Source organism: Haematobia irritans, chromosome 4 (genome assembly GCF_050003625.1).
Source record: "Haematobia irritans isolate KBUSLIRL chromosome 4, ASM5000362v1, whole genome shotgun sequence".
In the NCBI taxonomy this organism is placed as follows: domain Eukaryota; kingdom Metazoa; phylum Arthropoda; class Insecta; order Diptera; family Muscidae; genus Haematobia; species Haematobia irritans.
The window spans coordinates 27092457-27120177 of NC_134400.1; the positions used below are offsets into that span (position 1 = coordinate 27092457).

The window sequence follows — 27721 nt, forward strand, 5'->3', positions numbered from 1 at the left end:
CTTTTCATTTTTGTCTTTAATCAAAATTTGTATTTATTTTCCGATGGACTTAAGAGATTCGGTTAAAATTCATTAATTACATGAATTGGATTTAGAATTTAAGCGATGGCTACTTTGCCATCTATATCAATAAAGGATTAAGCCAAAAACCGCTCTGACCTTGTAGGAAATTAGCAAGATACTTGGAAGTTATCGTGGACTCTAAACTAAAATGAATGGAAAATACCGCAGCCGACATAAAGAAGTCCAATTCGGCATTATTCTCTTATGACATTGGGGGACATTGTAATGTTGGCATCGGGAAAATTTCTGCATACGATCTCAGATGTTTTGAGTGGGGCTTTACAGTATCTTTCATCTTGCACCAGAGGATGTGGATTGGCTGTGATCACTGGACACAAGACAGAGCTGGTACACTTCACTAAAAGAAAAAAAAATCATTGGATACAAAGCTCCTGAATATGAAGGGACGATGGTGAGTCTCTCGACAACAGCAAGGTACTTGGGAGTTCTATTGGACTTTAAACTGATTTGGATAGTAAATATCGCAAACGGCATAAAGATGTCCTATGCGGCATTTTTCCCTTATGACATCGGTGGACATTGTAATATTGGCATCGGGAAAATTTCTGCATACACACAAAAATTTTTTTATTAGATTCAATCACAAAATTAATTGATCCAATAAATTTTTTAATTGAAATGTCTTCAATCACGAAAATGATAGTATCAATCACAGTTTTCATTGAGCATCCAAAAAAATACTTGATTAAAAAATTAATTGATTTCATTAGCAAATTTCAATTAATTTTTTAATTGATTCAATTAAATTTTTAATTGACGTTGATTGCAAAATTCAATTAATATTCCACAATCGAACTACTTAAGTTGCGGTAACGCTTGCCGATGGCAAGGTATCTTAAAACCTCATAACACCGTCTTCTAAATTGTATGTAAGTCCATACGTGGTTATATTAAATCAAAAAAGATCGATCAAATACGTATATAATTCAGTTTGACAAAATTTTCTATAGACATAAAAAAATTTTAACAAAATTTTCTATAGAAACAAAATTTTCACAAAATTTTCTATAGAAAGAAAATTTTGATAAAATTTTCTACAGAAATAAAATTTTAACAAACTTTTCTATAGAAATAAAATTTTAACAAAATTTTTTATAGAAATAAAATTTTGACTAAATTTTCTATATAAATAAAAATTTGACAAGATTTTCTATAGAACTAAAATTTTAACAAACATTTTCTATAGAAATAAAATTTTGACAACATTTTCTATAGAAGTAAAATTTGGAACAAAAAAATCTATAGAAATAAAATTTGGAAAAAATTTTCTATAGAAATAAAATTTTGACAAGATTTTCTATAGAAATAAAATTTTAACAAAAATTTTCTATAGCAATAAAAATTTAACAAAATTTTCTATAGAAATAAAATTTTGGTAAACTATTTTAGGCTCGAGTGGCAACCATGATTATGAACCGATATCATATGCTGACACCACGTACCAAATTTCAACCGGATCGGATGAAATTTGGTTTTCTTAGAGGCTTCGCAAGCCAAATCGGGGGATCGGTTTATATGGGGGCTATATGTAATTATGAACCGATATGGACCAATTCCTGCATGGTTATTGGATACCATATACTAACACCACGTACCAAATTTCAACCGGATCGGATGACTTTTGCTCCTCTAAGAGGCTCCGGAGGTCAAATCTGGGGATCGGTTTATATGGGGGCTATATATAATTATGGGCCGATGTGGACCAATTTTTGCATGGTCAGTAGAGAACATATACCAACACCATGTACCAAATTTCAGCCGGATCGGATGAAATTTGGTTTTCTTAGAGGCTCCGCAAGCCAAATCGGGGGATCGGTTTATATGGAGGCTATACATAATTATGGACCGATGTGGACCAATTTTTGCACGGTTGTTAGAGACCATATACTAACACCATGTGCCAAATTTCAGCCGGATCGGATGAAATTTGGTTTTCTTAGAGGCTCCGCAAGCCAAATCGGGGGATCGGTTTATAGTGGGCTATATGTAATTATGGACCGATATGGACCAATTTCTGCGTGGTTGTTAGAGACCATATACTAACACCATGTACCAAATTTCAGCCGGATCGGATGAAATTTGCTTCTCTTAGAGCAATCGCAAGCCAAATTTGGGGCTCCGTTTATATGGGGGCTATACGTAAAAGTGGACCGATATGGACCAATTTTTGCATGGTTATTAGAGACCGTATACTAAAACCATGCACCAAATTTCAGTCGGATCGGATGAAATTTGCTTCTCTTAGAGTAATCGCAAACCAAATTTGGGGGTCCGTTTATATGGGGGCTACACGTTAAATTGGACCGATATGGACCAATTCTTGTATGGTTTTTAGAAACCATATACTAACACCATGTACCAAATTTCAGCTGGATCTGATGAAATTTGCTTCTCTTAGAGAAATCGCAAGCCAAATTTGGGGGTCCGTTTATATGGGGGCTATACGTAAAAGTGGACCTATATGGTCCATTGGCAATACCATCCGACCTACATCAATAACAAGTCGATAGCTTGTTTCGTTCGGAAGTTAGCGTGATTTCAACAGACGGACGGACGGGCGGACATGCTCAGATCGACTCAGAATTTCACCACGACCCAGAATATATATACTTTATGGGGTCTTAGAGCAATATTTCGATGTGTTACAAACGGAATGACAAAGTTAATATACCCCCATCCTATGGTGGAGGGTATAAAAAACAAGCATATATGGCCGTAAGTTCGGCCAGGCCGAAGCTTATGTACCCTCCACTTGCATTTACGCGCTTACAAGGTGCAATTGGCTCAAGAACTAAAGCCTCTTGACCATTCCAAACGTCGTGAATGGGCAGAATAGTTCCAAGAAATGGCAACAGTGGATGATCAATTTTCGAAGAAAATCATCTTCAGTGATGAGGCACATTTTCACCTCAGTGGATTCGTCAATAAACAGAATTGCCGCATTTGGGCGAATGAGAAACCAAGAGTGATTGTCGAAAAACCAATGACACAAAGAGTGACTTTTTGGTGCGGTTTATGGGCTGGCGGCATCATCGGGCCGTATTTTTTCCACAATGAGGCCGGTCAGGCAGTTACTGTGAATAGTGTCCGCTATCGTGAGATGATAACGAACTTTTTATGACCCGAATTGGAAGATATGGATGTGGACGATATGTGGTTTCAGCAGGCCGGTGCCACTTGCCACACAGCTAACGAAACAATGGCTCTTTTGCGCAATAAATTCAATGGCCGTGTTATCTCACGTAATGGCGATGTCAATTGGCCGCCAAGATCATGTGATTTGACACCGTTGGACTTTTTTCTTTGGGGTTATTTGAAAGAAAAGGTGTACGTCGATAAGCCAGCAACAATTCAAGAGCTAAACGATGAGATAATTCGGCACATTAACGGCATAGAACCTCCATTATGCCTCAGCGTCATCGAAAATTTGGACCATCGAATGGAGGTGTGCCACCGAGTTCGCGGAGCCCATTTTGCCAATATTTTGTTCCGTACATAATTGAGTAATACCAATATATCATAATAAAATAAAATAACAATAATTTCCTAAATAGTTTGTGTTTTATTCAAAATCAACATTGGCCCTTGAAATTTAATCACCCTTACTTGTTTTGTTTAAATAATATTCTATATTTTTTCCAAGCTTGAGATCTTTATTTACCTCCGACAATTCTTAGGATTCGGCCACACTATAATATTCTTAATACACAGACATTTCGTTCCGATAAACTTATAGTCTAGACGGCGCATTGGTCGAACAGCTGTATTTTCAGTCTGCAGTTTAGTCTGTAGTCTAAGACAACTCCCAAGTACTAGACGATTTTGAGAGACTCAATCTTGTTCCTTGAAATTGTGGGTCATTATACCCACTGGTTTCTCATCACCTGGTGAAAAGCACTAGATCCCTTTTGTGGTTAAACATTCCTTTGTCATTCAGAAAAGTTAGAATCTCTTCTACTATGAGTAACCATATTAAAGACTATATCACACCGCCAATTGGATACAATTCCAGAATAAATTTATCGGAACAAATTGATATAGCTTTTTTACTTACTGTGGTGTTCCCTCAAAATTAAAATGTTTTCTACATTCATTCTGTTGGTACACGTAAACAAAGACGAAAAATTAAAGCTTTTAACATTATGCTTAATTCGGTAGTGAAAGGGTTAAACATCGCAGTAACAAATAGAAATCTATTTTATAAATTCCCCTAATTGGTGAACGAATACACAAATTCTTCGTAGTTTACAATTTTTATCCATTAAAATATCTCCATAAGGATAATACCACCTTCACATAAATAATTTCACACATTGCAATACAAAACCCTAACACTTTGTATTGCAATATCAATTAAAAGATTTACCATTTTGATGTCCATGTCAATTTGATCAAACAATTATGGGAAGGGTGAAAACAATTTAACTGTCACTTTGGATCATACCCATAATGTACACCATTGGCATATAAGTTAGGGGAATAAAATGGCATTATTCCATTTCTGGTTAGAAACTGGCTAGAATGTGTACAAGTGATTTCTATAAAATATTGCCACAATAGAAATAGAATAGACCATGTTGTTACACCTCTTTGAAAGTTTACATATGAAGAGAGAGAGAGAGAGAGTTACAGAGAGGTAGATAGATAGAGAGAAGCACTAGCACAAAACACATATAAATATGTGTTCATGGGACGGTAGAACGGATAGGGATGTGCTCTGAAATATGATGCATATCCTTTGTATTCAAATATTATACATACTTGTTGTCTATTATCCTTCACCCACTACACTGCAAGGGATACTATTTCCTATACTCCATTGAATTCAAATAGAATTCCCATTTAGATAACAATGTCACATAACTGGAATTGAATCTTCAGTAAATAAATAAGGATGTATTGCATGAAATATGCACAGCTCATTTGAAGCAGCAAATCACAATGGATTTGTAAATGTGTGTGTGGATGTGTGTCTCCAAGCAAATATCGAAAATTGAATATCAATATTCATGAAATTTAGAAGAGAGAAAAATCTTGTAATTGATATGATTGACATTGTTTCATGTGACAATATTCATAAGAGGAATTCAATTGAAAGGGCAACTGCAGCTTATCTTATTGAGATTGGGCTCAAATGACATTATGAAAAAGTTTATACTGATCTACCATGGGACCAATGACCGAAAACAATTTTTATAACCTTCAGCACTACTTACTGTGCCATCAGAAAAACAGTGACGGAAAATTTTTATAGCCGATATAGAGAAAATTTTGTTACAATTTTATTTCTACAGAAAAATATGTCAAAATTTTATTTCTATAGAAAATTTTGTCAACATTTTATTTCTATAGACAATTTTGTCAAAATTTTATATCAATAGAAAATTTTATTTCTATAGAAAATTTTGTCAAAATTTTATTTGTACAGAACATTTTGTTTTTTATTTCTATAAAAAGTGTTGTCAAAATTTTATTTCTGTAGAAAATTTTGTCAAAATTTTATTTCAATAGAAAATTTTGTCAAAAATTTATTTCTATAGAAAATTTTCTCACAATTTTATGTCTATAGAAAATTTTGTCAAAATTTTATTTCAATAGAAAATTTTGTCAAAATTTTATTTCTATAGAAAATTTTGTCAAAATTATATTTCTAAAGAAAATTTTGACTAAATTTTATTTCTATAGAAAAGTTTGTCAAAATTTTATTTCTATAGAAAATTTTGTCAAAATTTTATTTCTATCGAAAATTTTATTTCTATAGAAAATTGTGTGAAAATTTTAATATCTATCGAAAATTTTGTCAAGTTTTTATTTTTATAGAAAATCTTGTCAAAATTTTATTTCTATAGAAAATTTTGTCAAAAATTTATTTCTATAGAAAATTTTGTCAAAATTTTATTTCTATAGAAAATTTTGTCAAAATTTTATTTCTATTGAAAATTTTGTCAAAATTTTATGTCTATAGAAAATTTTGTCAAAATTTTATTTTTATAGAAAATTTTGTCAATGTTTTATTTCTAAAGAAAATTTCGAGAAAATTTTATTTCAATAGGAAATTTTAACAAAATTTTATTTCTATAGACAATATTGTCCAAATTTTATTTCAATAGAAAATTTTGTCAAAATTGTATTTCAATAGAAAATTTTGTCAAAATTTTATTTTTATAGAACATTTTGTCAAAATTTTATTTTTATAAAACATCTTGTCAAATATTTATTTCTATAGAAAATTTTATTTATATAGAAAATTTTGTCAAAATTATATTTCTAAAGAAAATTTTGACTAAATTTTATTTCTATAGAAAAGTTTGTCAAAATTTTATTTCTATAGAAAATTTTGTCAAAATTTTATTTCTATCGAAAATTTTATTTCTGTAGAAAATTGTGTGAAAATTTTAATATCTATCGAAAATTTTGTCAAGTTTTTATTTTTATAGAAAATCTTGTCAAAATTTTATTTCTATAGAAAATTTTATCAAAAATTTATTTCTATAGAAAATTTTGTCAAAATTTTATTTCTAAGAAAGTTTTGTCAAAATTTTATTTCTATTGAAAATGTTGTCAAAATTTTATATCTATAGAAAATTTTGTCAAAATTTTATTTTTATAGAAAATTTTGTCAAAGTTTTATTTCTAAAGAAAATTTCGTAAAAATTTTATTTCAATAGGAAATTTTAACAAAATTTTATTTCTGTAGAAAATATTGTCCAAATTTTATTTCAATAGAAAATTTTGTCAAAATTTTATTTCAATAGAAAATTTTGTCAAAATTTTATTTTTATAGAACATTTTGTCAAAATTTTATTTTTATAAAACATCTTGTCAAATATGTATTTCTATAGAAAATTTTATTTATATAGAAAATTTTGTGAAAATTTTAATATCTATCGAAAAATTTGTCAACATTTTATTTCAATAGAAAATTTTGTCAAGATTTTATTTTATTTCTATAGAACATTTCGTCAAAATTTTATTTTTATAAAAAATCTTGTCAAATTTTTATTTCTATAGAAAATTTTATTTATATAGAAAATTTTAATATCTATCGAAAATTTTGTCAAAATTTTGTTCTTAAAAAAAAAAATTCAAAATTTTATTTTTATAGAAAATTGTGGCAAAATTTTATTTCTATGGAAAATTTTGTCAAAATTTTATTTCATTGAAAATTTTGTCAAAATTGTATTTTCACAGAAAATTTTGTCAAAATTTTATCTCAATAGAAAATTTTGTATTTTTATTTCGATAGAAAATTTTGTCAAAATTTAATTTCTATAGACAATTTTGTCAAAATTTTATATCAATAGAAAATTTTGTCAAAATTTTATGTCTATGGAAATTTTGTCACAATTTTATTTCAATAGAAAATTTTGTCAAAAATTTATTTCTACAGAAAATTTTCTCACAATTTTATGTCTATAGAAAATTTTGTCAAAATTTTATTTCAATAGAAAATTTTGTCAAAATTTTATTTCTATAGAAAATTTTGTCAAAATTATATTTCTAAAGAAAATTTTGACTAAATTTTATTTCTATAGAAAAGTTTGTCAAAATTTTATTTCTATAGAAAATTTTGTCAAAATTTTATTTCTATCGAAAATTTTATTTCTGTAGAAAATTGTGTGAAAATTTTAATATCTATCGAAAATTTTGTCAAGTTTTTATTTTTATAGAAAATCTTGTCAAAATTTTATTTCTATAGAAAATTTTGTCAAAAATTTATTTCTATAGAAAATTTAGTCAAAATTTTATTTCTAAGAAAATTTTGTCAAAATTTTATTTCTATTGAAAATGTTGTCAAAATTTTATGTCTATAGAAAATTTTGTCAAAATTTTATTTTTATAGAAAATTTTGTCAAAGTTTTATTTCTAACGAAAATTTCGTGAAAATTTTATTTCAATAGGAAATTTTAACAAAATTTTATTTCTGTAGAAAATATTGTCCAAATTTTATTTCAATAGAAAATTTTGTCAAAATTTTATTTCAATAGAAAATTTTGTCAAAATTTTATTTTTATAGAACATTTTGTCAAAATTTTATTTTTATAAAACATCTTGTCAAATATTTATTTCTATAGAAAATTTTATTTATATAGAAAATTTTGTGAAAATTTTAATATCTATCGAAAAATTTGTCAACATTTTATTTCAATAGAAAATTTTGTCAAGATTTTATTTTATTTCTATAGAACATTTCGTCAAAATTTTATTTTTATAAAAAATCTTGTCAAATTTTTATTTCTATAGAAAATTTTATTTATATAGAAAATTTTAATATCTATCGAAAATTTTGTCAAAATTTTGTTCTTAAAAAAAAAATTCAAAATTTTATTTTTATAGAAAATTGTGTCAAAATTTTATTTCTATGGAAGATTTTATTTCATTGAAAATTTTGTCAAAATTGTATTTTCACAGAAAATTTTGTCAAAATTTTATCTCAATAGAAAATTTTGAATTTTTATTTCTATAGAAAATTTTGTCAAAATTTAATTTCTATAGAAAATTTTGTCAAAATTTTATTTCTATAGAAAATTTTGTCAAAATTTTATTTCAATAGAAAATTTTAGCAAAATTTTATGTCTATAGAAAATTTTGTCAAAATTTTATGTCTATAGAAAGTTTTGTCAAAATTTTATTTCTAAAGAAAATTTTGACTAAATTTTATTTCTATAGAAAATTTTGTCAAAATTTTATTTCTTTAGAAAATTTTGTTAAAATTTTGTTTTTATAAAAAAAATGTTGTCAAAATTTTATTTCTATAGAAAATTTTGTCAAATATTTATTTCTATAGAAAATTTTATTTATATAGAAAATTTTGTGAAAATTTTAATATCTACCGAAAAATTTGTCAACATTTTATTTCAATAGAAAATTTTGTCAAGATTTTATTTCTATAGAACATTTCGTCAAAATTTTATTTTTATAAAAAATCTTGTCAAATTTTTATTTCTATAGAAAATTTTATTTATATAGAAAATTTTAATATCTATCGAAAATTTTGTCAAAATTTTGTTCTTAAAAAAAATTCAAAATTTTATTTTTATAGAATATTGTGTCAAAATTTTATTTCTATGGAAAATTTTGTCAAAATTTTATTTCTTTGAAAATTTTGTCAAAATTGTATTTTCATAGAAAATTTTGTCAAAATTTTATCTCAATAGAAAATTTTGTAATTTTTTTTTCTATAGAAAATTTTGTCAAAATTTAATTTCTATAGAAAATTTTGTCAAAATTTTATTTCTATAGACAATTTTGTCAAAATTTTATTTCTATAGAAAATTTTGTCAAAATTTTATTTCTAAAGAAAATTTTGACTAAATTTTATTTCTATAGAAAATTTTGCAAAATTTTATTTTCTAATGAAAATTTTGACTAAATTTTATTTCTATAGAAAATTTTGTCAAAATTTTATTTCTATAGAAAATTTTGTCAAAATTTAATTTCTATAGAAAATTTTGTCAAAATTTAATTTCTATAGAAAATTTTGTCAAAATTTTATTTCTATAGAAAGTTTTGTCAAAATTTTATTTCTATAGAAAATTTTGTCAAAATTTTATTTTCATAGAAATTTTTGTCAAAATTTTATTTCTAAAGAAAATTTTATCAACATTTTACCTCAATAGGAAGTTTTGCAAAATTTCATCTCAATAGAAAATTTTGTAATTTTATTTCAATAGAAAATTTTGTGAATATTTTATTTCTATAGAAAATTTTGTCAAAATTTTATTTCAATAGAAAATTTTACCAAAATTTTATGTCTATAGAAAATTTTGTCAAAATTTTATGTCTATAGAAAGTTTTGTCAAAATTTTATTTCTAAAGAAAATTTTGACTAAATTTTTTTTTCTAAAGAAAATTTTGTCAAAATTTTATTTCTATAGAAAATTTTGTCAAAATTTTGTTTTTATAAAAAAATAATGTCAAAATTTTATTTCTATAGAAAATTTTGTCAAAATTTTAGTTCTATAGAAAATTTTGTCAAAATTTTATTTCTATAGAAAATTTTGTCAAAATATTTCTCTAGAAAATTTTGTCAAAATTTTACTTCTATAGAAAATTTTGTTTTTATAAAAAAATTTTTCAATATTTTATTTTTATAGAAAATTTTATCAAAATTTTATTTCTATGGAAAATTTTGTCAAAATTTTATTTCTTTGAAAATTTTGTCAAAATTTTATTTTCATAGAAAAATTTTATCTCAATAGAAAATTTTGTCAAAATTTAATTTCTATAGAAAATGTTATCAAAATTGTATTTCTATAGAAAATTTTGTCAAAATTTTATTTCAATAGAAAATTTTGTCATAATGTCATTTCTACAGAAAATGTTGTCAATTTTTTTTTCTAAAGGAAATTTCGCCAAAATTTTATTTCTATAGAAAATTTTGTCAAAAATTTATTTCTACAAAAAATTTTGTCAAAATTTTATTTCTATAGAAAATTTTTTCAAAATTTCATTTCTTTAGAAAATTTTGTCAAAATATTATTTCTATAGAAAAATTTGTCAAAATTTTATTTCTATAGAAAATTTTGTCAAAATTTTATTTCAATAGAAAATTTTGTCAAAATTTTATGTCTATAGAAAATTTTGTCAAAATTTAATTTTTATGGAAAATTTTGTCAAAATTTTATTTCATTGAAAATTTTGTCAAAATTTTATTTTCATAGAAAATTTTGTCAAAATTTTATCTCAATAGAAAATTTTGCAAATTTTATTTCAATTTTGTAATTTTATTTCAATAGAAAATTTTGTCAAAATTTTATTTCTATGGAAAATTTGGTCAAAATTTTATTTCTATGGAAAGTTTTGTCAAAATTTGATTTCTTTGAAAAATTTGTCAAAATGGCAAAATCTATTAAATCCCCTTCTCATCCACCCTATGGTGGTGGCTATAATACAAAATGAATATATTTCTGCATACTTAAATCCTTAGCTTAAAATTCACTTTACTGCGTAGAGCACCCATAAGACAACTGAAGTAAATTTGTATCCTTATAACCAAGTCCTTGTAAAAAAGAAAAAGTTCCTTAAATTACCGTTAAACAATCAATTATTGTAATTACGGAGCAATGAATTTTGTTTTGTTTCTTCCTAGGAATTACTTTTCCAAGTCCAATGGTGTGGAATGTTCGCCAGGAGCATAAGACACCCCCTCCCCCCGCCATAAGAGATATTGCACTGGGAAAGTGGTAAGTGGTTTCTGTTCGTTTTATGGCAGTTGGTTTCATTTTTTTTCGTTTCGCCACTGCTTCCCTTGGAAGATTTATGACCACCAAATAGACCCTCGGTTCAACCATAGCAATTAAGTTGCATTCGAAGAAAAACTTCCACCGCCCGACAATTTGACAAGTATTTAGGGTCGTTTTTGTATTCGCCTTAAATGGTTAAACGATTCGTTCTTGTTTCAACTAAACAATTACAAATGATTTGTTTCGGGCGAATGTCTTTAGAGTTCTTTCCATTTGTAAGTGGAAGGGGATATACCATGAAGCAATAAGGGGTGTATTGTTACGAAAAATAGAACATAAGATATTTTAAATATATTCTGGTTAATTTCGTTTATATTTCCGAGTGAGGAATAAGCCAGTCGAACTTCTATTTTATTTACTTACTGGAAAAAAGCATACCCGGTTCCAAAGAATTTCCCCCCTCTTCTGGTTTATGAATTCGCAAAATTTAGTTTTTCCAAGTACCCGTAACTCTGTCAATGATTTTCTGTAGATTTTTTCGATTTAAAATTTTCGACAGCATCTGAAAATTTTGAATTATAATTATTTGTAGTTTGAATTCTATGTAGAGACGAAAATTTTGCATTTTGCGAATTCGTAACAGGAGGTTTGTTTTTACACTAATAATTTTGGTATCTGAGCCAAAGAAGCAGATAATTGATGTAAGAATACCTTTAAGACAAAATTCTCTTTTAAATTTTTGTTTTGTGTACTTAATACGAGGAAACAAACTTTAATTTATTTGTTTTCCTTGTGGATTGTGGTATATTAGGTAGTCTACAAATAATTACGAAGAGCCAGAATTGAAATATGGGGGTCGCTTTGTATGAGGGCTATATAAAATTATGAATCGATTTGGACCAATTTTTGGGGATTGGTTTATTTAGGGGCTTTATATAGGTTAGGTTAGGTTATGTGGCAGCCTGGTACAGGCTCACTTAGACTATTCAGTCCATTGTGATACCACATTGGTGAACTTCTCTCTTATCACTGAGTGCTGCCCGATTCCATGTTAAGCTCAATGACAAGGGACCTCCCTTTTATAGCCGAGTCCGAACGGCGTTCCACATTCCAGTGAAACCACTTAGAGAAGCTTTGAAACCCTCAGAAATGTCACCAGCAGTACTGAGGTGGGATAATCTACCGCTGAAAAACTTTTTGGTGTTCGGTCGAAGCAGAAATCGAACCCCCGACCTTGTGTATGCAAGGCGGGCATGCTAACCGTTGCACCACGGTGGCTCCCAAAGGGGCTTTATATAACTATAGACCAATCTGGACTAATGTTTGAATGGTTGTTGGTGTCCATAAACTTACACCAAATACAAACTGAACAACTGAATCGTATGAAAGTTGCTCCTCCATGAGGCGCCAAAACCAAATCTGGGGATCGGTTTATATGGGGGCTATATATGATTATGGACCGATATGTACCAATTTTGGCATGGTTGTTAAAGACCATATACTACCACCACGTTCCAAATTTCAAACGGATGGATCGACTCAAGGACCCACCCTAAGCATTTTTGCCAAAGACAGCATGTTTCTATCTCGTCTCCTTCTGGGTGTTGCAAACATATGCACTAACTTATAATACCCTAATCAACAGTGTGGTGCAAGGTATAATAAAGCGTTGAAAGACATCTCCTATTTTTAAAACGCTTTTTATACCCTCCACCATAGGATGAGGGGTATATTAACTTTGTCATTCCGTTTGTAACACATCGAAATATTGCTCTAAGACCCCATAAAGTATATATTCTGGGTCGTGGTGAAATTCTGAGTCGATCTAAGCATGTCCGTCCGTCCGTCTGTTGAAATCACGCTAACTTCCGAACGAAACAAGCTATCGACTTGAAACTTGGCACAAGAAGTTGTTATTGACGTAGGTCGGATGGTATTGAAAATGGCGGACCACTTTTACGCATAGCCCCCATATAAACCGACGCTCAGATTTGGCTTGCGGAGCCTCTTGGAGGAGCAAAATTCATCCGATCCGGCTGAAATTTGGTAAATGGTGTTTGTATATGGTGTCTCACAACCATGCAAAATTTGGTCCAAATCGGTCCGTAAATATATATAGCCCCCATATAAACCGATCCCCAGATTTGGCTTGCGGAGCTTCTAAGAGAAGCAAATTTTATCCGATCCGGCTGAAATTTGGTACATAGTGCTAGTATATGGTCTTTAACAAACATGCGAAAATTGGTCCACATCGGTCCATAATTATATATAGCCCCCATATAAACCGATCACCAGATTTGACCTCCGGAGCCTCTTGGAAGACCAAAATTCATCTGATTCATTTGAAATTTGGTACGTGGTGTTAATATATGGCCTCAAACTCCCAGGCCATCGGTATCGGTCCATAATTATATATAGGCCCCATATAAACCGATCCCCAGATTTGACCTCCAGAGCCCCTTGGAAGAACAAAATTCTTCTCATTCGGTTGAAATTTGGTACGTGATGTTAGTATATGGTATCCAACAACCATGCAGGAATTGGTTCCTATCAGCCCATGATTATATATAGCTCCCATATTAACCGTTCCCCAGATTTGACCTCCGGAGCCTCTTGGAGAAGCAAAATTCAACCGATCCGGTTGAAATTTGCAACGTGGTGTTAGTATATGGCCGCTAATATCCATGCCAAAATTGGTCCATATCGGTCTATAGTTATATATAGCCGATCCCCAGTCACACAAAAATTGGTCCATATCGGTTCATAATCACGGTTGCCACTCGAGCCAAAAATAATCTACCAAAATTTTATTTCTATAGAAAATTTTGTCAAAATTTTATTTCTATAGAAAATTTTGTCAAAATTTTATTTCTATAGAAAATTTTGTAAAAATTTTTGTTCTATAGAAAATTTTGTTAACATTTTATTTCTATAGAAAATTTTGTAAAAATTTTTGTTCTATAGAAAATTTTGTTAACATTTTTGTTCTATAGCAAGTTTTGTCAACATTTTATTTCTATAGAAAATTTTGTCAAAATTTTGATTCTATAAAAAATTTTGTCAAAATTTTATTTCTATAGAAAATTTTGTCCAAATTTTACTTCTATAGAAAATTTTGTCAAAATTTTATTTAAAAAAAAAATTTTGTGAAACTTAATTATATACGTTTTTAATCGGCTTTTTATACCCTTCACCACTACTGTGGTACAGGGTATAATAAGTTTGTGCATTTGTATGTAACGCCAAGAAATAGTGGTCACAGACCCATCTTTTAGTATACCGATCGGCTTAGAATTAAATTCTGAGTCGATTTAGCGATGTCCGTCTGTCTGTCTGTCCGTCCGTCTGTCTGTATATGTAATTTTGTGCACAAAGTACAGCTCGCAATTTAAGTCTGATCGTCCTCAATTTTGGCACAGGGCCGTTTCTTGGGACAGAGACAATCGCTATTGATTTTGGAAAAAATCGGCTCAGATTTAGATATAGCTGCCATATATATATTTATCCCCGATTTGGTCATAGTTAGCGTGTTTATCAACCGATTTTCGTGAAATACCGTACATCCAAATATTTTATGAATCTCGAAAATCTAGCAAAATATCAGCCAAATCGGTTCAGATTTAGATATAGCTCCCATATATATCTTTCGTCCGATTTAGACTCATATGACCACAGAGGCCAAAGTTTACTACCGATCTTCGTGAAATTTTGCACAGAGGGTAGAATTGACATTCTACCAATGCTTGGTAAATTTGATTGAAATCGGTTCAAATGTAGATATAGCTCCCATATATATCTTTCGTCCGATTTGAACTTATATGGCCACAAAAGCCAGAGTTTTGCCGTGATTTGCTTCAAATTTTGCACAAGGGGTACGTTTGATAGTATCGTTAAGTGTGTCAAATTTTGTTAAAATCGGTTCAGATTTAGATATAGCTCACATATATATCTTTCGCCCGATTTGGACTTATATGGTCTCAAAAGCCAGAGTTTTACCCTGACTTACTTCAAATTTTGCACAAGCGGTACTTTTAACGATACTATTGTATGTGCCAAATTTGGTCAAAATCGATTCAGATTTAGATATAGCTCCCATATATATCTTTCGTACGATTTGAACTTATATGGCCTCAAAATCCAGGGTTTTGCCGTGATTTGCTTCAAATTTCGCACAAGGAGTACGTTAGGTAGTATCGGTAATTGTGCCAAATTTGTTTGAAATCGGTTCAGATTTAGATATGGCTCCCATATACATCTTCCATCCGATTTGCACTCATATGACCAGGGGGCCAAAGTTATACTGCCATTTACGTGAAATTTCGCATAGATAGCAGAATTATTATTCTAACCATACATGTCAAATTTAGTCAAAATCGGTTCAGATTATATATAGCTCCCATATATACGTACACCAGAGTTGGGGAAATATGGTAGACTGTTACACATTTTAGACCCATTTTCAATGGAAGTGTCCTCCAATTAACTGGATAGCGTTAGCCGATTTAAATTTTAATTCTAGAGATTTTGTAGAAGTAAAAAAATTGTCCCCCTTATGTTATATAGCTTCCAGAAAATGTGAAGTAGTTGAGATGGTAACACAAATTTTGGCCTACATAGGGGTGAAGGGTATAATATAGTCGGCACCACCCGACTTTAGACTTTACTTACTTGTTTAGTTTAATATATACCACGTATGGACTACCTTGCAATTTAGAAGGCGATGTTAGGAAGTTTTAAGATACCTTGCCATCGGCACACGCAAAAAAATAATTCTTTACTCCCAAACGAAATTTTAGACAAGCAAAGTTCGTTTCTCATTTGCTTTTCGCTGTAAGGAAGTGTATTTGGAAGAAAAGTATATACTTTTTGTGATAAACGTTTATTCTTTTCCAGGATGTAAAAACAATTTCATAAAGACAAACTCAAAAAAAAAACATTGTTTTCTTGCTAATTGCATTTTCCCTCACATCTTTCTCACATCCACGAGGTTTTTTAGTTCTTAACACCTTTTTCTTGTAATACAAACAATGTAGAAGAAATTATACGATTTTATAAATTTTTAAAATTTTTTTACCTTTCGCCTGGACGGAGAATCGAACCGCGGACCATGCACTTTGTAAGCCAACACACTAACCACTGAGCTATGTACCTGTTATGGTCATCAATAGATAAATATCCATATAAGTTATATTTATATAGCATAGCTTGCGGCGCCCACGAACCGAATAAACAAAGTTTATTTAACAGAAACAAACATTTAGTTTGGCACCGTGGAGCAGTGGTTGTTACGTCTGACTCTCATGCCAAGGGTCGTGGGTTCGATCCCTGCTTCGACCAAAGTTTTTTTTTTACATACATTCTACATATGTTCGGAAGATTCCGAAAAAATGTTCAACATTACATTGTACTATATTAAATTTTGAACTGTAAAATGTGTTTTATTAAAGACCAAAAGTCAGAAAAGAAGAGTGTTTGATATAAACGAAATGGACTCTGTTGTTGTTTCAAAAATAACTGTTTTTATTGAAAAAATAAAAACTTTGTAACAAACGAATTTTTTTGGTGATAAAAGTTTAAAATTTTCGAAGCAATTCAAAAAACTCTACAAAAGAAAAACGTTTTCGGTACACGTTTTCCAAACGTTTTTTTTCTTTGAGTGTATATACTTGTTTGCCTTGTAATCAAAATGCAAAAGGATAACAGAGTTAAAGACGATTTCGTTGATTTTGAAGAATTTTTCAGAATTATTAAAGTTAAGTTTACCATAACAAAATTTTCTTTCGTGTAAATATACCCAGTTTTAAATCAAATCACTTAACTTTAAGAACAAAACGACTTCATTCAAAAGTTAAACGATTTTTAGCAAGGAGAAAATTTTATATTAGAGAAATGGATCTTCTATGCCAAGCAAAATTCGCATTTGTAGTTTAAGGACAATTTTTGGCCTCACGACAATATTTTTTTCAGTGGGTATGGCGGAGGGTATACAAATATCAATCAAATAAAATTAATGATTGAATAAACATTTTAATTGGATAAATAAATTTTTGAATTTGTGTTAGTTATTAGTATTGAATTATCATATCTGTTTTCAATACAAAATTAATTGAATCAATTAATTTACGTGATTGAAGCCAAAGTCGACATATATATTTGTATCTATATGTAATTGGTATCCATCGGGAGTATGCCAAATTAATTCAAGAAAATTTTCTTTGCGTTCAATGTTCGTTAAATATTCAAATTGAATATATTTCGAAATGAAATTCATTAACAAAATTCTCAAAACAATCGAAGCATGGAAAGCATACTGCACTGCGCTGCGATTGTCACATTCCCGTTTTTCATTTGCAATTGTTTTCATTCCTTCGAATGAAAATTGAATTGAATTTTCCTTGATTAGTTTGAATGCGATTGCATTTTGTGTAAACAGGTGGTAAAATGATGAGAATGCTTGTGGCATTCGACAGCTATATGAGCAAAGAAATAACAATAGATGCCGGTGCTGGTGCAGCTGCAGCTGCAGCATCAGCAATAATCCAAATAAATAAACATCAGCAGTACTGTAATCAGACCAAGAAGACTATCAAAGATAGTCGGTAAAAAGTGAGGCAGAAGCGACTATTGGAGCTTCTACAGAGTGCGAGTAGAAAACATTTGAAAGTATTTCCAAAGTGATTACAAAGTATTTCCATCATCCAAAAATGATTTTCTCTAGACATACACTTAATTTTCACTATAAATTAAGTTCTCTTCAACAAACAAAGGTCCTTATGGCCATTTATGGCCGATATATTATAATAAATATAAATTAAAATTGTAAAAAAAAATTTGTGTTTTATTCAAAATCACAATCAGCCCTTACAACTTAAACCTTAGCTCGTTTAAAAATAGCATAGTTTAATGCGTTACAAATGAAATGATAAGCTTATTATATGGTCGATACGAAAACCTAACATGTATTGTGACAAGAAATTCAACTAATTCCCGCAATGCACAACAATCAACAATAGCACCTGGATAAACAAGAGTAAAGGGTGTTGTTTTGTGACATGGCAAATTGTGGACTATTTTTTATAAAATACAATTTTGAAAATTTTTCTATAGAAATAAAATGTTGACAAAATTTTCTATAGAAATAAAATATTGAAAATTATTCTATAGAAATAAAATTTAGACAAAATTTTCTATAGAAATAAAATTTTGAAAAAATCCATAGAACTAAAATTTTGGCAAAATTGTTTATAGAAATACAATTTGGACGAAATTTTCTATAAAAATAAAATTGTAATTGTGTACAGTCAACAATTGGATCTGGATAAACAAGAGTAAAGGGTGTTATTTTGTGACATGACAAATTTTGGACTATTTTTTATAGAAATAAAATTTTCTTTAGAAATAAAATTTTGAAAATTTTTCTATAGAAATAAAATATTGACAAAATTTTCTATAGAAATTTAACTTTAACAAAATTTTCTATTGAAATAAAATTTTGAAAAAATCCGTAGAAACAAGATTTTGGCATATTTTCTATAGAAAACAAATAAGGAAATCTAAAGTCGGGCGGGGCCCGGCTAATGCACTAGGGTGGAACACAATGTTAGTAAAAAACAAGTAAGTAAAGTCTAAAGTCGGGCGGGGCCGACCATATTATACCCTGCACCACTTTGTAGATCTAAATTTTCGATACCATATCACATCCGTCAAATGTGTTGGGGGCTATATATAAAGGTTTATCCCAAATACATACATTTAAATATCACTCGATCTGGACAGAATTTGATAGACTTCTACAAAATCTATAGACTTAAAATTTAAGTCGGCTAATGCACTAGGGTGGAACACAATGTTAGTAAAAAATATGGGAAACATTTAAATCTGAAGCAATTGTAAGGAAACTTCGCAAAAGTTTATTTATGATTTACCGCTCGATATATATGTATTAGAAGTTTAGGAAAATTAGAGTCATTTTTACAAATTTTCGACTAAGCAGTGGCGATTTTACAAGGTATTTTTGGTATTTTGACCATTTTTGTCGAAATCAGAAAAACATATATATGGGAGCTATATCTAAATCTGAACATATTACAACCAAATTTGGCACGCATAGCTACAATGCTAATTCTACTCCCTGTGCAAAATTTCAACCAAATGGGAGAAAAATTAGCCTCTGTGGTCATATGAGTGTAAATCGGGCGAAAGCTATATATGGGAGCTATATCTAAATCTGAACCGATTTCAACAAAATTTGGCACGCATAGCTACAACGCTAATTCTACTCCCAGTGCAAAATTTCAACCAAATTGGTATAAAACTCTGTGTTTAAGTTCGAGTAAAGATTAATTGGACTTAATAGTGTTCGTTAGAATTTGTATACTACTTTTTGGTACATCCCTGCCAGAGTAGAAATGTCATAATTTGAATATTAATTTATCTTGTCAAAAGCCCCGCCTTCCGCCATCTTGGTTGAGAGCATCTCTCACTTTACTTGTTATCGATAAGCCAATTGGTGCGGTTGCAAATTTATCCATATCGTTGGAAATTATAGGTAATATTGTTTACCATTAATTATAATAGAAAACACCTTAATAAAACCTTCTGCTCTTGTTATATATTGAAAATATTAAACTATCGTGTTTTTATTTTTCTCTATATTTCCATACTTTTCGCATTCGGCGAACATTTTGATCCATTCGTACCGGATAATTGGACTTCGGAGTGGAAGAATTGGTTTAACCGGTGTTTTTCTTGGTTTTTGTTATAGACACAGTCCACCTGACCTGGTCATCAATTTCACCTTAAACTCAAACCAATCAGTTCATCATCCTCAACATCTGTTTCATCGTTTTATAAGGTAAGTGCAGTGCATTTTCCCTTATAAAGTGAGTTCGCGGTCGGTGCAACAACAAATATAGTGGTCGTCCGTCCATTTAAAGAAAAAAAAAGGGTTGTTTTACAACGCTACGCGATCGGTTTTTATTATAAATATTCCTAAAAGTGGTGTACAAGTTCAGTGATATCAGTGAATATTAGTGTTTTTTTATTTAAAGTGGTTTATTTGCCTTTATTTGCGTGAAAATATCGTTTTTCATTGTTTTTAAGAAAATTTTCATTTGCCGACGGCAAAACGCATTCAAGGTTTTTGTTTTTGTATTTCCATTTTGACGTCTGTGCAAATAATTTCGGAGAGAAATAACTTAAAGTACATATTTTCACCACTTTCGTACACTAATATTCACTATACACATATATCACTCTCTTTGTTTCGTATATTCACCACTTTTTCGCGTTTTCTGTGCTGAAATTTCATTTATTAATTATTGTTTCGTTCATTTGCATACATTTGAGAACATACAAAAGCTTTTATTTTGTTTTGTTCTCATCAGTGTTGCGCTCTTAGTCGATTGCTATAGTATAGTGACTAATCGGGCACATCTCGTACTATCGTGTTATCGGATATCGATCATCATTTGAATTCTTAAGGGGGCTATACACTACGTGTAATTCCCACATTAGAATTCAAGTTGAATTCAAAGGTTTGAATATTTCCCGGTTGGAATCGGGGCTTGAATTAAAACTCGGTATATTTTGAAACTTTTACGCTCTCACACTGAGAGAAATTATTCGATCACTCAAATATTTGGTAAATTTTGAATATTTATTGGACAGGTATTTATTATTATTGATTTATTTATACCTTTGTTTATTATTATTATTATTATAATTTTTCTTGTGTCAAGCGTTCGGGGGTAATATTTTGTGCACCCTACATTCAGTATTTTCGGTTTCTGGGAACGTTTGATCTTTTGTCGGATTTTCGCGAGTTGTGGACTCGAATTAATCTTTGTAACTCGAGTTACTTTTGCGTATTTTGCTATTTTTATTGAACGGAACCTTGTCTGAGTTTGGTAATTTTATTGGCCGTTGCTTCTTGGCTATATTGTAATTTCGTATTTGGTTACATTCTTCAATTTGGTAGTTGAACGTAAAGTTAGAATGTCTGTATCTCCCTTTGATCGCTTTATTCGCGTTTCGGACGCTCTTATTAAATTCCACGCCCATTTTAATGCCATGAAAGATGAGGAGTTAGACGTCTATAGCCTCGAGATTCGAAGTGAGGAATTGGGGAAGTTGTGGACAAAGGTTCAGGATTGCTTTGAGGAATGCGTGGCTAGTTTACAGGTTGCCGGAACAACGCAAACGAGCGATATTGAATCGGTGGACGGGAAATATGACGCGTCCCATCAGGCTTATATGAATTGTTTGTCCGCGATAAATCGAAAATTGGGCCAGTTTCGTCGGTCACGTAGATCATCGATCACTTCGTCTGCGTCTTCGGTCGTTGCAGCATCGAGACGGAGTATCGGGTCTCATAAATCGACTCAAGGATCCGAAGCGATTTTGGCTAATAACGCGACTACTTCGATACCGGCTGATCGGGATGGGCAGTCGCTGCCTAATGGCAAAGCCGGGTTTAGGGGTGAAGTGGCCGTTAGTGGCCCTCCACTTTGTGATATGGTTCACAATTTGGCGTTGCCACCGTGCGATACGGATGTATTTGAGGGCAATTTTCTAGACTGGCCTACATTCCGGGATTTGTTTCAAGCAGTTTATGTTAACAATTCAAGATTAACGGACGTCGAGCGTTTGTGTCATCTTGTGCGGAAGACCAGTGGCGAAGCTAGGGAAATTGTCTCGAAGTTTCCGCTGACACATCGAAGTTTTGCCCTCGCGTGGAAGGCCCTCGTTGATGCATACGACAATAAGCGGGTTCTAGTTCACAATCAACTTAAGTCTCTCTTTGCAATTTCGGCAGTATCGGTAGAGACAAGTGCGGGTTTGAAATCGATTCAACGTGGAATCAATGGCTGTCTTTCGGCATTGAATACGTACGAAGTTTCGACCGATAATTGGGACCAGATACTCGTTTTTATTTGCCTTCAACGTTTGCCGCGGCTCACACAGACTCTTTGGGAGCAGAGTGTTAGGGACAAATCAGCCCTTTCGTCGTGGGCGGATTTAGACGCTTTTTTGTCCGAAAGGGTTCGTACGTTGATGTGTTTGCATGATTTGCGGGAAGACACGTCTTCGAAGCGTTCTCAGGAAAAGAAGGTAAAAGCGCATTTTACCAATGCGTCTTCTTCTAAATCGTCGCGTGCTTCGTCGGAATCTAAGTGCGTTATTTGTCCTAAACATAATCATAGACTTTCGGCTTGCGTTAAATTTGGTAAACTCTCGGTATCGGAACGTTACATAGTGGTAAAACGTAACCGGTTGTGCTTGAATTGCTTAATGAAAGGTCATGAGATGAAGGATTGTCCAAGACAATATTCGTGTGCAAAATGTAATTCGAGACATCATTCGCTATTGCATCGCGATTCTACGCCGTCTAATAGCGCGACTTCGGCGACGGGTTCGACCAACACCTTGTCGAGTTCAGCGGCTAGTTTTCAACCGAGAACTATGCCTTCGGTTGATCAGCCGCAACCTTCTACCTCGTCGGCGTGCCTACCTCGCCAGGCATTTCATACGACGCAAAATAGGGCCGTGCTTTTGGGAACTGCGATGATTAATATCATGCACGATGGGGTTTCATATCCGGCACGCGCTTTGATTGACCCCGCTTCAGAATCTTCGTTTCTGACGGAACGCTTTCGAAATCGGGTGAAACTACCGGTTCACGCGGCTAATGTTACAATTTCGGGGGTAAATAGCGCAATTTCGGCCAAATCGAGTAAAATGTGTAATTTGAAAATCGGATCTCCACTCAACGCGTCGGTTTTGTTGGAAACTATGGCTATAGTGCTCCAATCTATATCCGGGAATTTACCTTCCTTTACGGTGTCGCAGGAAGTTTTGTCTCAGATTCCGGATATTCGCTTAGCTGATCCGAATCTTTTCGTGTCGAGACCGGTCGATATTCTACTAGGCGCTGACTTGTACCCGAGAATACTATTAGAAGGTTGCCGGCAGATTGCGGCTCAATCATTGATAGCACAGAACAGTGTTTTCGGCTGGCTAGTAACGGGTCCGATTTCTACATCGCAAATTCAAACATTTACTACGACTATAGCGGTTGATGAAGAGGAAAATTTAGATAGAACGCTTTTACGGTTTTGGGAGTTGGAGGAAACACCACGTAAAGGGGTTTTGTCCCCCTCCGATAAGTTCTGTGAGGAAAATTACGTTCGGACAACGCGCAGAGATTCGGAAGGTAGATATATAGTTACACTTCCGCTAAAGGAAGAGCTCGGTCCTCGTGGATATTTGGGTGAGTCCCGAACAACTGCTTTGAGGCAATTTTATCGTAATGAATCGTCATTATCGAAAAGGCCGGACGTGAAATCAGTTTATGATAGTGTTGTTAAAGAATATTTGCATTTGGATCACATGAGGCCAGTATCCGCCATTTCTGCAAGTGATAGACTTTCGTGTTATCTTCCACATCATCCTGTCATTAACCTCGAGAAGAAGACTTCCAAACTTCGCGTCGTATTTAATGCGTCTAATAAAACGTCCAACGGGAATAGTCTTAACGATATCCTTCACGTAGGTCCCACTTTGCAGCAGGACTTAGTCCTTCTTATTGTGCGATGGCGACTATTTAAATACGTGTTCAACTGCGATATTACACAGATGTATAGGCAGATTCGAGTGGACTCTTCTCATGCTCCGTTGCAGAGAATTGTTTTTAGGGATTCTCCGACAAGGACAGTCCAGGACTATGAACTACAAACGGTGACCTTCGGTGTAAACTGTGCACCATATCTCGCGATACGGACACTGTTACAGTTAGCTGAAGACACTGAGGAGGAGTTTCCACTCGCGGCCGATATATTACGTAAATGTATGTACGTTGATGACGTTTTGACCGGAACTCATGACCTTGAAACTGCGATAATGGCTCGGGATCAATTAATCGCGGCGCTTGCGACGGCTAAATTTGAACTGCGGAAATGGACATCGAATTATAGAGAAATTTTAGATTCACTACCGCCGGAATATTTGGTTGATGCTCAATTGCTGGCATTTGTCGAGGCTAGCAATTCGAAACCATTGGGTGTGAGATGGAATGCTCAATTGGATGCATTCTACTTCGCGGTCGAGCCTATAGCAAAAAGGTGTGGATACACTAAACGGGAAGTGTTGTCGGCTATCGCGAAATTATTCGACCCTGTCGGTTGGTTAGGTCCAGTGATAATTGTGGCAAAGATTATCATGCAGAAGGTTTGGCTTGATCGCGTCGGCTGGGATGAAATACTGCCTTCGGCAACGGCATCCGAGTGGGAAAAATTTGTAGATAGTTATCCGGATGTCAATTCGATAAATATTCCTCGGTGGATTCGTTACACACCGTGCACTTCGGCCGAGCTTCACGTATTTTCAGATGCCTCGGTTAAGGCATACGCGGGGGTAGTATATATTCGAGTTTTGGCCCCGAATGGCGAGATTGTCGTTAATTTGCTATCGTGCAAGACGAAAGTTGCTCCGTTGAAATCGGTTTCTTTGCCTCGTTTGGAGCTTTGCGGCGCTGTTTTAGCGTCCGAACTCGCAAGAACGGTCATTCGAGAAATCGGTATTGATTTTGGTCGAATTTATTGTTGGACGGATTCGACTATTGTACTAGCCTGGTTAAAGAAAACGCCTTCGGCTTGGACAACATTTGTCGCGAATAGGGTATGTCGCATTCAGGAGAACTTCGGTGGTACGAATTGGTATCATGTGAGGTCGGAGGATAATCCTGCTGATCTTGGCAGCCGCGGTGTGTCCCCTTCGGATTTGGCCGCCTCTCGACTTTGGTGGCATGGGCCTCAGTGGCTATCGTGTAGTCAATCGGAATGGCCGGTTCGTGACACTTCCTCTTTTGACACCGACGTAGAAATTCGGTCTGTGAAGGCACATGCTTCTTTCGTTAATTCATACGAGGATGTTCTCGATAGATTTTCTTCTCTGGATAGAGCGCTGCGTGTTATCTCATATGTTATGAGATTCTTTTATCGGACGCATCCCGCTCATAGGCGTGATTGTAGCTATGCGGATCACAGTTTATCATCGTCTGAGATTAGGGCAACTAAAAGTCGCTTGATAGTGCTTGCTCAAAAAATGAATTATGGTAAGGAATATAAGGACTTGATGGATAGGTCTTCGTTAGGTACTGGCAGTTCACTTGTTTCTTTGAACCCGTTCCTTGATGAAATGGGTGTAATGCGGATGTATGGTCGTTTGAGCCGCTCGCCTATTCTTTCGTATTCGGAGCGGCACCCTATAATTTTGCCCTACAGCTGTCGATTCACGAAGCTTTTGGTGGAATTTGTTCATTTGATTTCCATTCATGGAGGAAATCAGTTGATGTTGCGTATTCTTCGTATAGAATACTGGATACCTCGGGTGAGGAATCTTATTCGTTCGGTTATACATGGGTGTAAACCATGTCTTTTGGAGAGGAAACGGGTTTGTAGTCAGGTGATGGCTCCTCTTCCTCCGGAAAGAACTGTTCTCGACAGACCTTTTACGACGACTGGCGTAGACTATGCAGGCCCCTTTGAGGTGAAGTCGTTCACCGGACGTTATTGTCGCATAACTAAAGGTTATGTGTGCGTTTTCGTGTGTTTTGCTACTAGGGCGATTCATTTGGAAGCGGTTTCCGACTTGTCGACTGCCGGCTTTCTTGCGGCATTTCATAGGTTTGTTGCTCGTCGGGGTTGTCCTGCGACCATTTTCTCGGACAATGGGACAAATTTTGTCGGTGCGTCGCGTGAGCTTGAACGAAATTTCCGGGATGTAATTAGGGGAAGCAGTGATGTCGTGTCCTCTAAGTTTGCACACCAGGGCCTATCGTGGCGATTTATCCCAGCTGGTGCGCCTCATATGGGAGGCCTTTGGGAAGCTGGGGTGAAGAGTTTTAAGTTGCATTTCAGAAGGCAAATAGGGAATGTTCGTTTCACGTTTGAAGAGTTTTCGACGGTGTTGGCTCGTATTGAGGCTTGTTTGAATTCAAGACCTCTTTGTCCCCAATCGGATAACCCGCAGGAGCTTGACGCTTTGACACCGGGTCATTTTCTTATAGGTGCCCCTCTACTCGCCCCTGCTGAGCCAGTTATAACCGAACAGCCTCTTTCGTTGGTGAATCGGTTTCGTAAGGTACAGGCTCTTGCACAACAGTTTTGTGTACGTTGGAAAGAGGAATATTTGAAGAATCTGCATATGAGATATAAGTGGAAATTTCCTCAGCGCGATGTTATGGTAAATGACCTAGTCGTTATTCGTCATGAACAGCTTCCACCAACTTCTTGGAAATTAGGTCGAGTCGTGTCGGTTCACCCGGGCGTAGATGGTCACATTCGGGTCGCGGATATACGTACGGAGAATGGCGTTGTAAGACGACCTATAGCTAAGTTGGTCTCATTGACCGACACTTCGGCGAACTCTTTGTAATTCGTATATTTTCTCGCAGTATCATGGAAAGTACCTCGTGCTTCGCTGACGACTTGGAAAATTTCGAGGTTATTATGGATCAATCGGATGATGATACTGCGTGCCCCCTTGATATGTCGGCGGTCGAACGGGCATTGTTGGAGGAGCCGATGGCGATACCGTCGCCTGCCATTCCGGAGGTTCAGCTATCGCCCCAAGAAATTGAGAGTCCACCTCCGGTAGTTGTGGATGAGCCCGTGGTGGCGCCTGCTGTAGTAGAGGCTACTGATGTTGGTCGAACTCCTGCTCAATTGGTTTGCAGGGTTTGTGGAGGTCGTCACGCATTGCGGCGGTGTCGGAAGTTCCTCTCTCTTTCGATTGAGAAGAGGATACGTATGGTGGTACGACATCGCTATTGCTACAGATGTCTAGCACAGACCCACCAGTCGAAGGATTGTCCTAGCCGGCGTAGGTGCCCCAGTTGCTCCGGGGACCACAATGTTTTGTTACACGCTGCGGCTGTGGCGCCTCGAATTGAACATGGGAGCTCGAGGTCTGCTCAGCGGATTCGTAGTGGGAGCCATACGAATCGTCCGTCCGATCTTGCTGTGGCACGGTCATATTCCGATTTTGGCGGCGTCGGAGTTCTGCCTCTGCAGAATGTCGTTACTCTGGCGCCCAGCCTCGTAGTCCGCGTGTCCCCCCATGGTGTGTCCGTTCCGGTCCGTGCAGTAATCGACAACTGCGCGCGCCAAAGCCAAATCTGTCGTTCTATGGTCGAGAACTTAGGGCTACCGGTTACAAATATTGAGGGGGTCCAATTTTGCCGGTTGACAGTATCGTCCGCTTATGATCCAGAGCAGCGACTGACGTTTACTGCTCGTGTGCACGATCTAGGTCGTGTGTTGACCCCCGCCGAAGCCGTGCCAGAACGGATCAAGGAATCCTTTTTGGGATTACCTTTGGCAGATCCGCAATTTTACCGAGTGGGACGGGTTGCGATCGTTTTTGGTCCTGAGGTGTATGGGCGAATCATA

At 33.7% G+C, this 27721-nt stretch overlaps 1 protein-coding gene across 1 annotated transcript; it reads left to right on the forward strand.

Moving 5' to 3' along the window:
- The first annotated feature begins 17530 nt into the window (after window positions 1–17530).
- LOC142235330 (uncharacterized) lies at window positions 17531–26705 on the forward strand. Its single transcript, XM_075306586.1, has 5 exons — window positions 17531–17609; window positions 17704–17869; window positions 20035–20124; window positions 20787–20851; window positions 21250–26705. Exons 1-5 carry the CDS (start codon window positions 17531–17533, stop codon window positions 26703–26705), a joined length of 5856 nt encoding a protein of 1951 aa, XP_075162701.1.
- The last annotated feature ends 1016 nt before the right edge of the window (window positions 26706–27721 follow it).

Bases quoted from the DNA above. Each gene is read 5' to 3' on its own strand.
- LOC142235330 (XM_075306586.1), top strand. From the start codon at position 17,531: ATGAAATTCATTAACAAAATTCTCAAAACAATCGAAGCATGGAAAGCA. The intron at 17,870-20,034 runs GTAAAAAGTGAG...TTTTTGTTATAG, and splicing joins AAGACTATCAAAGATAGTCG to ACACAGTCCACCTGACCTGG. The intron at 20,852-21,249 runs GTATATTTTGAA...TCAATTTGGTAG, and splicing joins GGGGCTTGAATTAAAACTCG to TTGAACGTAAAGTTAGAATG.